Source organism: Oratosquilla oratoria, chromosome 17, assembly GCF_046742065.1.
Source record: "Oratosquilla oratoria isolate Oo_2021 chromosome 17, ASM4674206v1, whole genome shotgun sequence".
Classification (NCBI taxonomy): Eukaryota; Metazoa; Arthropoda; class Malacostraca; order Stomatopoda; family Squillidae; genus Oratosquilla; species Oratosquilla oratoria.
This window is the reverse complement of record NC_134793.1, coordinates 11,433,811-11,446,338: the sequence shown is the minus strand read 5'-3', so window position 1 is coordinate 11,446,338 and position 12,528 is coordinate 11,433,811. Positions and strand designations below refer to the sequence as shown.

Genomic DNA, 12,528 nt, shown 5'->3' with positions numbered 1-12,528 from the left:
ATGATTTTTTTCGCATCCGACCTAGATATGGACCAAAAGGTCTCCTGTCGGCATGCTCCGCCTTTGTAACAACTTCGCCAGACGTGTAGTCAATGAATGGAATGAACTTCCTTCAGAGGCAGTGCAATGGAGTTCAGTCCGAAGTTTTAAGATTCATTTGGATAAACATCTCAGCAATACGCTGCAACGGCTGCCAATGGTTTGGTCTGCTTTCTAATTAATTTCTATTCTTAGCATTCGACCTAGTTATGGACCAAACGGTCTCCTGTCGGTTTGTTCTTTGATTTTACTAAAAAGATAGTAAACTAAAGGGTATATAGTAACAAACAAATAATTAAAATGGATTCAGTCATGTTGTAGTGAACGAAATTTTAAGAAATTTGAGCGTTCAGCGTTGTTTACAATAGGGATGGGAAACCCTTTTCCTACCTCAGGCCGTTTGGACAGTAAAGGTCCAAACCACAAAGAATTTGATGGAGAGACGTGATGTATTCACAGAGAAAAAAGCGAAACATAAATAAAATTAAGATCAGAATATAGCAAATGGAGGAGGGACAACAAACACAATATTGAAGGATAGGTATGATAATTTCAGAAACAAACAAACAATAAAGAATAGGAACTAGTACTACATTAGGATAAACACAACATAGAGTTTCTAAAGTAGTTCAAGGACTATTTTTGGTTTCATAGTATCGTGTAGTCATTTAAGTACATTTCATAAAAAAATATCATAGTTACTGTGAAAATTGCGCCAATATTGTTGTCACAACGATATTTTTAGTTTCCGCCAGCTTACAATTGACATCAGCAAAAGCCCAAACATTGTATTGTCAATGAGCGGTGACGTCACTAAGAACGCTCATTGTAGAAAATTAACCATCGATCTCTATTATCATAAAAGGTAAATACAGGATGCATTGAATAAGATTATTTTCCTGTAAAACACATCTAGGTAAACACACACACATGTATATATATATTTTACAGTGGGTTACAATGGTGTTCAAAACAAAGCCCGTTACATAAAGACGATTAAAATAAACACCCAAACACTTTAGAGAGCGAGCGAGCAAGAGAGAGGGAGGGGGTGAGGAGGGGAGAGGAAGGATCAGCGGGTACAAATGTTGAATATCATCAACATCAGTCTTATACGGCACTATTATCAAGGTAGCGTGAATGACCTGATCAGACGCTGTTCGTTTGAAAGCCTTTGTAACAATGGCGACTCGCACTGAAGTCCCTGAGTGTAAACATCACCGTATAATATCTAAAATACTACTATAAAAGGTAAGGCATAACGTATTATTATCATAAAATAAAATATATAATTATTTTGAAGATATAGCTTACACAATCTTGTTGACATTATCCTAAAATCACGAGACTGCAATGAATATTTCCAGCCCGACGTCTCCCATGCGACATGACGTAGATGGAGCCTGGGACAAACAACCAATGATTAATGAGAATTGAGCAAGACAAGTCTTCTCATTGGCTGTCAAGCGTTGGCGTTCACCAGGGAAAATGAATATCTCGTGGGAAACGCACAGCTAAAAGGAAGAGAGGCGAGAAATGATTCTATCACACTCAAATCGACAAATCTCTTTGGTGGATCAATGTTGTTTGAGTTGGGATTGAGTGACCAATCGGCTTGTTGTCGACACACACCGCGTCGCAGGTCCGAAGAGATTGTAAACAATGTAAAAATTCCCAGTGGAGTGAAAGAAAACGTTTGGAAGAAAACGGGAACGGATTGCCCTTTTCTTTGATTCTTATAGTATCGGGGGTAGTGCTTGCTATACTCTGAGAAGTTATTTCACATGTACTTCCTTTGAGGTTACCAACACCACATATATATATATATATATATATATTTATATATATATATATATATATATATATATGTATGTATATATATATGTATGTATATATATATATATATATATATATATGTATATATATGTATATTATAATATATAAGTGACTGATGGAGACAAGATCCTACAAATGCAGCTTTATTCCAGTATATTGCAATAAGGTCAATTCACACACACGCACACACACTCAAATAGTGTGTTGATATCGAGGTAAGTGTCAAGGGCTGTCATACGATTGAAGCAAGATCGAGCACCGTTCAGGGCTTGAAAAAATATCACTATAATGTAAGCCGTAACTGCACTCCTTTGGCAAAGAGATGAATGTGATGCGTGTGTAAGACACATTGCACATAGGTCAGGCCTTATGAGCTACGAAGCTCTCATTCGGTAGGATAATAGCTATCGATCACGTACCCAGCACGTAATCCAAGACAGGACGTGAATTCGATCATTCACATCTTTTAATCTCGACTGAGGTACAACTTTATCAAGACATTGAACCTTTTCTTAAAAGTCACAACTGTGTGAAAATGTAGTGCGACTAAAAATCATCTCGACATTATGGACACAAACAGTCGATATGACGTCATAACGCTGTGCATGGGTTCCCGATGGCCAGCCTGCCTCCCACCCTCTTCTTAATCTCCCGTCCCCAGCGCAGTCTCAGTTTCCTCCCCCTTCCCCCTACGTTTGGGGGAAACCCGCACCTGTGCTGTCAACGCGAACCCTTCCCCCACCTTCTTCACCCTCAATAGGGTCTGGAGAGAGTGGAGATGTGGGGGGGGGGGGTCTGTCACGTTCAATTATAGAAATTTGCGCAAATGCATAAACAGAAGCTTTACTTTATGTATATATTCATCCGGATTTTTTGTTTTCCTGACACTACTTTTTTCTTTTAATGTTTCCCATTTTTTCAGAACTTAGGACTTTGGCGTCGGGAAAACAAACATTATAATTTTTTGTCTGTTACCTTATTAATCTGTAATGCACTATTAAATTTCTCTATATTTTCTGTTTTTTCCGTATATAATTGCGTGCTCACACATACACCAAATTGGAGACATCATCATCTCATATACATTATGTAAAAATAGGTATTCGGTCATGATATGTATGAAATCATTTGACCCTACAGTACAAAAAACACTGATAAGTAGATGAATAAATACCTCCTGTTAGTAGACCTGACATGAAGAAGACAAATATTGAGCTCTTTCCTAAAAACTAACGGATCCTTTTCCAGACTTCGAATGTTACGTTTTTCCCGCGCTACTTCGACGTTTAGGTTGTTCATACCAAGATCTATATATATAGACCTTGGTTCATACTATATTCCACGTCCTGTCACGATTTTTGACAGTATGTTTACGTTGGGTTAGATTAGATAATATTAAATTAGATTAGTGGCTTAGCTACGGAGTGGGAAGTGAAGGAACCAAATCGGAAGAATTACATTGCAGCCTTTGCAGTAATCTAAATATATTTTGAATTTATTCTGAGAGGGTAGGTCAGAAAGTACTTCACAGGACATATCACAGTCAAAGCAAACATCTATGTACATCTATAATGAGCCGATGAATGACCCTAGAATGTACAATTGAAGAAAATAATCATTTTCTGGTGTCTGACAACAACATCGACGGAGAACAAAGACAAAATTTCGTTTGGTGCCTACTGAGCAAACACATTTTTTTTTATCTTTCTTACCAAAACCACCATTTGCAGATTTTTTTTTTAAATAAATTAGAGTTAAATGCATTTCAATAAAAATACATAATAACAAAATGTCGAACAACTTGCTCCTTCATTTGTACAAATTTATGGTTGATTCGCGCGGGATTTTTTCAAGAACTAACTGTCGACAGGTCATAGTGATACTTTGTTTTTCAAATTCAACATAACCATTAATTTTCTAAATATGTTATTTTTCCGATGATAAATTAAGAATAAACTTTACATTGTAATAATTATTTTACTTGAGGCCTATAATGTGAGATTTATTTTGAAATTTGCACTTTTATTTCAATTTAAGGCTAACAGCTTACTTAACTGCCAACAATAGAGAACATAAGAATAGAGGATGCTGCAAGAGATCATAAGATCTACACTAGGCAGTTCCATGTCCCTTACCACCTGTTCCATAATGTTATCTAATCTTTTCTAGAAAAAAATCGATTCAGCACTGACTACATTGTTTCTAAGTCTATTGTATCAATACATCTTTCAAAACTGGATTTTTTATATTTACATTTATACTAAAAATAATTAAAGTGTGAATCTATTTTATCTATCTACTGTTTAAAATTTCATATTAAATCTTGCATCCCTGGCCAGATGGGGTACAACTGTAGCTATGTTTCTTTACTTCCTGTATGGCGTAATACTATCATAAAAATGTTTGTTTAGTCTGGTCCATAGTAGTGCAATTGAAGTCCTTAAATATCAACTGCATGAAACGTATGCGGTAAATACGGTTGATACAATAATTTATATAAAAAAAATCCACCACTACTAGCACCATTTAATTTTTCAAATTTCTGTTCCGTATAATATATAAACACAAGTTTACAACACATATTTCGCCATAATGTTTTGTGTAATATTAAAATTCATAACATAATCACATATAAACAACTAAATTGATGAGATAATAAAACACCTTATTATCATTTTTAATCTTCATTTCTTATCTTACATCAAATAATTATCATGACGTCGCGGAACAAATTATGACATCACTGTCGTCATCGTCCTTGTCGACTTTCATATGTTTCCGCTTTCGCGAATATTTCCAGAACCAGTGAGATTGGAGGTTTCAGTGTTGCCACTAATGAGTGAGATTTTTTCCACAGAATTCCCACAAGGAAATCTGGAGTTCCACATTTCTTCCCCACAAAAGTAGGAGTTATTATATAAACAAATAAGTTCATTGCAACATATAATTTGCTCATAAAACATCCCATGTGAGCAAATTTCTCCCACAAATTTGTGGAAACTTCCCACAAAATCAATGGCATCTCTGGATGTTTCCTTTCTTATTACTTAATTCCCATTTCTCTTAATTTATTTTCTTGTTTCCACAATTCAAATGAATATTGTATTCCATTTTATTCCTGATCAAATACATTTTTTAACTAATTTCCTATGGTTGCTGCAATTATATTGTGTTTTTTTTGTGTTTCTGTCTCATCGAGTCTTCAGGGACCATGAGACTCAGTGGACCGGAGGCTGTCAGAGGCAAACAACGTTCAACCCTGGTGTTCAGCCATCATGCTGTCGAGGAAGCCCCCACAGACCCCTCCTTATAGCTAGTAGTGGCACCATTCTTTGCACAGCCCCAGAAATCCCTGACAGCCCCTGCCGAAGCCCCGCAGGCGTTAAACGCCTGGGCAGAAGCCCCAACTGCTGCTGCCGATGCTTATGGTACAGTCCCGCCATTGTCATTCCTTCTAAGCGTTATCACACTAGGCTATTTTTCCTCCGACTGTTGGAACAAATTTGCAGATCAAAGCTCTCGGGAAGGAGTCTGATATGCTAGAGGAAAATAATTTTCCTTCAGCATATCAGATGATATTCTGGGTGAATTGTTGAGAAAGTAAAATAGTTTGCCATTGTGGTTTTACGGTGGAAAATATTATGGAGGTGGACAGTATCGTCGATGAATTGAAGGCTGGAGAAAAAATAACCTTTACCCAAAACAATCACTAAGTTTCTCATTCCGTGTTCGTGTGGACAATATTTATCCAGCGTATGGTGTAAAACTCTGTTTCACTGAATGTTATCATATTTGTCATTTCATATATTTTCCTTCGTTTTTTCAGTTTCTTTTATTTTCGAATTTGCATTTAACTAAATCTAGAAACCAACAAGTCACAATCTCCTCAAACTCACTTTGGACGGAGCATAAATTATGCGACTTGACGTCATCAGCCCACATTTGATCATAAATCAAAGGGACTGTGGCAAGTCTGAATTTATATAAGTTTTAGCAAAGTATAAAGAACAATCAGTCTCTACAATAAATCCATTAACAAATAAATAAATAAATAAATTAGTAATGATTTGACGGCAGGAAAGGCGCACATCTGGTATATTTAGATCTTGGGCTGAATCACGGTACTGAGCGAGCGAATATTCCTAGTAGGAAAATTTTAATGAAGTCATGTCGTTACTTTTCTAGGAATGAACTAAACTCGATCCTGAAATTTTAGATGACATTAAGATTTTTTTTTCCATCGGGTCTTTTCCTTAATTCGAATCCAATCCTAGTGAATTCTAAGTGATGTCAGGTTTTCCTCGCGATGTTTTTGCGTTGTAGTTGTGTACATACTCTATGTACAGTGATGATTTTTTAAAGTATTTAAAAGAAAGTTACGTTAGATTCAGATTAATTCATAATTTGAGGAAGTGACCCGTCGGAAAATAATTATTATTATTATTATTTTCTTTTAGAAAGGTCGCCGATGTGTCCGTTTGTGCGCAAGAAGCGTCGTCAGTTGAACGAAGACGACGCCGCAGTCGGTGCAAGTGTACCGTCTTCGGACACCTCCGTCGTCGCCGTCGTCAGCATCTTCGTCCGGGTGCAGTCCGGTGCCGGCGTGGGATCGGGTGAGATGCGCCCGGAGGCCGGCGGCTGTTTTGAAGCGACGACTCTGTCCCGGACATTCCGGGCACTCGTACGGCGTCGTGGTTCGGTGGAGGCGTTCGTGGCAGCTGTGGGAGGAGAATATTCGTAAGGTATAAACATAGTTGCATGTCAGGGAATGCACAAATAAACAATAGTCCGGGCAACAAAATTAATGAATATGAGTGAGGGACGTGAGAGACATCGGATAAAGTCATGTCCCCATCGCTCGTCTTATATACCCGTCAACACCTTCACTTTCAATTGGAGGTGCGACCACGGTGGACTGGCATTCGGTCTCCGGACTGGACCCAGGATATCTCATCAATATATATATATATATGAAGAAATACAGCCGAATGTTATAAATATATATGTTATATATATATATATATATATATTCATATGTATATATATATATATATATATGTGTGTGTGTGTGTGTGTGTGTGTGTGTGTGTGTGTCTGATTCACCTTGGTCTTTGAATCACGTGTTGGACTCGTGATCGACAGCTATTTCCCTTCCGGAAGAGAGCTCGTATGACCGACCTATGGGTAATGCACCTTACACTCAGACCCCCCCACCCCCGATTCCCCGCATATACCTGCAGATAGATAAGTAAAAATAAATTGATCAATAAATTCATAAATCATACATGAATAACTAGGTAAGTACTTAGAGAAGTACAACGTTGATTAAATGACAGCATTAAATAAAAATATGGTTTAGGAATAATGAATAAACACAAAATCCACTATTTAGATAAATTTAGAAAATCAGCAAAAAAGAAATATAAAGACCAGTGAATAATTAATTGAATAGAAAAATAAATGAATAAAAACGCAACTGAATAAATAAACACACAAAATATTATATAAATATATAAATCTATTGATTGATAAATGAATGCATAGATAAAAATAAATTAATATATAGATAAAGAAAACATATATATATTTTCAGTACAGGAATGCAGCTTAGCTTTAGTATTCACATCAAAGAAGAGAGAAAGAGAGAGAGAGAGAGAGCGGGCACGGAAGCCCCGGGTGCGAGCGAAGCCTGAGCAACTGAAACCCTGGAAGCGACTCCCGAAATCGAAGCCAAATCGGCGCGCGTTCGAACGCACGCCAATGTCGCATTTCGAACGGTCAGCATAAGTCGCGTGAGTCGAGCTTTCGAAAACGAAAGAAAATATATAATTATACAACTAGATAAAAAGAAAATCACGATTCGATTTATTTTTTTTATAAAATGATTACGTTTATAAATAGATAAAACAAAATATATAAACAAATGAGATATATAAACTGGTATAGAAAATAAGACAATAACAAAGCAAAAGTATAATTAAAACTAATAACGATAATAAATTCTACCCGTGAACCATTGATCAAAGTCTACATCATTAAAAAAAATATATATATATATGTACATGTGAAAGATATTTTCACAATGTAACAATGTTGACAGTCAGAATTAACGAATTTTTCGAATCATAAAACTTGGCAAAACAATAAAAACAAGCAAACAAAGACTGAATTATTTCTTTAAATTAACTATTTAAAAAATAAGAACCGTCAATATTTTAGTTACATGATACAAAAATGTTTCTAATAATATATTTGCCAAGTAATGCATGGAATGATATTTTTTCTAAGTACAAATATTACATAAAATGTGAAGAAAATCAAGAACTAGATTTCCTCGTCATTTGAATTATATTTCTGAAGAATAATTAATGTTAGAACTTTAATCACTAGTAAATGAAAAATAACATTGTTCAACTTATCTTTCATTTACTGAGCATTCGATAATGAACTTAATTTAAGAAAAAAAAATATACAGATTGTGTTCGAAAACACTGGGACGGATTTTTTTTTTTATTTTTTTTTTATAATATATAAAATAAACTTACCTCAACCTGTCTCTTCTGTTGAATGTTGCCCCGCAGTAGTTGCATGAGTATGGTCGTTCCCCGGTATGCGTTCGTATGTGAACCTGAAGATGCGTCAATTGGTTGAACCGTGCAGGACACATATTACAGGGAAACGGACGCGTTGGGGCATGTATTTTCTTGTGACGTAATAACGCTGTCTCGTAGCGAAAAACTGCGCCACATATATCACACCTGAAATTAAGTAACTTTTTCTAATCACAGACATGGGATGATAAAGATAACTTATCAGTTCTATTAGATAATATTTTGAGATGAGTATCTAATACATTATAAACATACATCTGACAACAGTATGAGAAAAATAAAATGACAGATGTTTGAGAAATGCATGCCCGACCTGCTTTAATCCGTTGGCGGGAAACTAACAAATTCTTATTTGCATTGCAATATTTGTGATAAGTAATATAAAACTACACATTTTTCATCGTCATAAATAGTCTATGGCCTTTAGTCATCAAAGTGTTGAATAAATGAATACATGAGATAAAACAAATGATAAACAAATAAAAAATAGATAAATAAAAAATAAATATGTGCAAATAATTAGATGAATAGATAGATAAATAAATGAACGAGTAAGTGAATAGATAATTTATCTGACATTAGATAGGAAATTTTTTTTTATAACAACCAGGACGAAACCAAAATAGCAGCTACTCTACCTGCAACTCACATCTCCAGTATTTTCTTCTTCCTCTCTGTTCCGATTTGACGGGCGTTGTGATTGGAAGCGACGGTCTGGTTGGAGCTGTCTTTGTTGTTGTTGCTGATGTTGAGCGGGTTGTTGAGGGCTGTGACCTTGTAGAGGTTGTAAGTTGAGATCTAAATGTTGCTCGTGAATCGAGACGATTTGTTGTTGTTGTTGTGGGAGCTTTGTGGGGGAGGTGGGAGTCACTCCCAGTAATTCGGGCTCGAGTTTGATTTGCCCAACTCCTTCTCCTTCCCCTCTTTGGGTTTCTTTTTGTGTGTTGTGATGTCTTTCATCGTTATCTTCCTTTGTCTTGTCCTCCGTGGCCTCTCCTTCATTGCCTATCTCACCCACCTTCCTCTTCTTTCTAATTCGTCTGTTTACACACGCCGTCTCCTCTTCCTCCTCCTCCTCCTCCTCTCCATCATCGTCATTCTTCCTCTTCTTCCCACTCTCTCCATCACCTCCTACCTCCTCATCGTCGTCCGTAATCCTCTTCACAGACACATCAAAGGTTTCGATCCTATTATTGCCACCTATGGACAATCGAATCCCTTTCCCGTCGACCTGATCCTCTTGGTCTTGTTGAATTATGATCGTGTTTTCGTTTATAGCTGGTTTTTCGTTCACTTCGTCGATGCCTCCTTCAGGAACAGGTGCTTCCCATTCTTCCTCTTCGTAAAACATTTCTTCCTTTTTGTGTTTATCTGTTTCCCATCCTCCTTCATTTTTCCCATTCTCTTCATTCTCATTTCCGTTTTCTTTTATTCTTTCCTCCTCGTTCTCTCGTGTCGTTTTTCCTTCAATCTTCGCTCCTGTTCCCTCATCTCTTCTCTTCCTTCTTTCTCCTCCTCCTCCTCCTCCTGCTATCCCTGCCCATTTTTCTCCCAATTCTCCGTCTCCTCCTCCTTCCTCACCGTCTTCTTCGTCTTCCATTATTTCCACAAGCTGTCTGAAACTAGTGATGGTGGTCAAACAATTCCCCATTTTCTCCATTTTCGAACACTTGTGCTGTTGTGAGGTCGACGGGTGCGAATAGGAATTTTGTGGTTGTGGTGGACTGGGTTGTGGTAGTTGGTGGGGTTGTAAGCTCAAGTGTTGTAACTGAGATGACTGACCATTCGGTTGTTCTTGATGGTAATGTGAATGTTGTGTATTTCCATGTTGTGATCTCAGTTGCGGTTGATATGCCTGACGCAAGTACGATTGTGACCGGTGCGCCGCATGCGGCAATTGCGGCCCCCTGGGCTGCGGCAGGAGTACAGGACGGGTTGGAGGATACGGTGACGTCACCTGGAGTGAAGGTGATGACGTCACGAACCGCTGAGCCGGGTGGATCTGCGCATGCGCGCGGGAGTGACCACCCTGCAGCTGGGCCACGTGTGGCTGGAACTGCAGCTGCACAGAGAACGGATACTGAAGCTGTTGTTGCAGCTGTTGTGGGTAAAGTTGTGAGTGTGGGAGAGGTTGTTGTCGATATTGTCGTTGCTGTTGTTGGAGTATGTGTGTTCTGTGTTGCAATTGTGTCTGTGGACGTGCATGCCGTGTCTGTGAAGAAGAATAGGCCCTGGACCGGACATGTGGCTGAGATTGTGAATACAACACAGGTTGCTGGAGTTCCTGTACACGGTACCGGTAGTCTCGCTGTTGTAGGGCTGTTGTAGTTGTTGTTGTAGAGGATGATGATGAAGGAGGTGGTGGAGGAGGTAGTGGAGGGGATGGAGAAATGTTAAGTTCTTGTTTAATCATCTACGCTTAAATATCTCTTGACCATTTTCATTTTCTCCTCCTCTTCTTCCTCCTCCTTATTTTTCTTGTAAACCTTCTTAATTCCTTTCCGCCTCTATTTATACTCTTTATTTTTACTTTCCTTCTCTCTCTCTTTATCTTTATCTATCTGCTAGACTCCTCTTCCTTTTCTTCCTCTTCCTTTTCCTCCCCCTCCTCTTCCTTCTCTACTTAGCGCACTATGACCATTTTCACTGTCTTTTCACACCACTTTTTACTGCATTTAAACTATTTATTTATACATTTCTGCCCTGTCCCACCGTCCACCGTCTGTCTATGGGACAGTTCCGTCTACAATGGTTCTTGTCTCTTATCCTTTCAATTCCACTCCCATTTTCTCCTTTTCATTTTCTCTTTTTCTTGTTCTCTCTCACAATGACACTGAATGTTTTTCTAGTATCTTATATTTTCTCAGAATTTTTCGTCGTTATTACAATCTCACGAACCGTCTGTTCGTTTTATTATAATTTCTCTTTCGTCTGTTTTCTCTCTCACAATTACATTCCAAATGTCCTTTTTTCTCTTTTCAATTTCCCATTTTCTCTTTCTTGTCAATCACAATTCCAGTCCGTTTTCTGTTTACTTTTCTCTTGGTGTCAAGCCAATCCATTTTCTCTCTGTAACTTCATTTCTAAATATCTCATGCTCTCCATTTTCTCCGTACTCTCCATATTTCTCTTCTTCTGTCATTTCTCTCCTCGTTCACGAAGGACTACGGTTGACTGCATAAAATCACCTGACGTCACCCAAATGACCTTGACAAGTTCATTTGACCTTGATAAGTTCGATTGACCTTCATCGGCTCAATTGATCCTGAGCTGTTCATTTGACCTTGAACGGTTTGATTGACCTTAACTGATGACCTTGTCCAGTTCGATTAACCTTGATTGGTGACCTTAACCAATTAGATAGACCTTGACAGGTGACCATGACCAATTAAATTGACCTTGACTGGCGACCTTGATCAACCAATTAGATTGACCTTGACTGATTTATCTAACCTTGACCGATGACCTTGACATGTCCAATTGACCTTGACCTTAGCGAAGGGCGACCTTTCCCTCTCCAGGTTAAGTTGACTTCTAACGGAGCCTTCCTCAAGTCTGACCGCTGACGGGAAGAAGAAGAAGAAGAAGAAGAAGCAAAGTTGATGCCTTGTTTGACAACTCACAGAAATTGGATCAATTCAAATGCTGTCAAATCATACATACATAGCCTACATAAACTTCCATTAAATTCGATTTTTGAATAAGAATTATATAAATTTTTGCTAAGTGAATAAATAAAAAAAATCTATCAATGTTACGATACGGTACAATGGATAAACATGCAAAGATAGATTAGAATACAAGTGAACAAATGAATAAATTAATAGATAGATAAACAATAAAATGCTAACAAAAATGATAAAACAAACATAAATTCATAAACGAACATTTCTGTTTATATTCAGTGTGAAAGCATTTCGAATTTATGTGTTATCAATTCCATTTGGAATTAATTTCATTCTATGTTTAATTTCAAATACGATGGCTTTAACGGTTTTGTTAGAATGATGCATTTTAAAGTTGACAAACACGTCAACTTGAA

The 12,528-nt window shown here is 37.4% G+C and overlaps 1 protein-coding gene across 1 annotated transcript in view; it reads right to left on the bottom strand.

Moving 5' to 3' along the window:
- Positions 1-4,546: 4,546 nt before the first annotated feature.
- Positions 4,547-12,528, bottom strand: part of LOC143034151 (uncharacterized) — an 8,735-nt gene continuing 753 nt past the window's right edge. The window contains exons 2-4 of the mRNA XM_076200095.1: positions 9,125-12,048; positions 8,421-8,633; positions 4,547-6,593 (exon numbers count right to left, since the gene is read on the bottom strand). Coding sequence (XP_076056210.1) covers positions 6,329-6,593; positions 8,421-8,633; positions 9,125-10,899 — 2,253 coding nt within the window. The 5' untranslated portion in view covers positions 10,900-12,048 and the 3' untranslated portion in view covers positions 4,547-6,328. The remainder of the gene's footprint in view (positions 6,594-8,420; positions 8,634-9,124; positions 12,049-12,528) is intronic.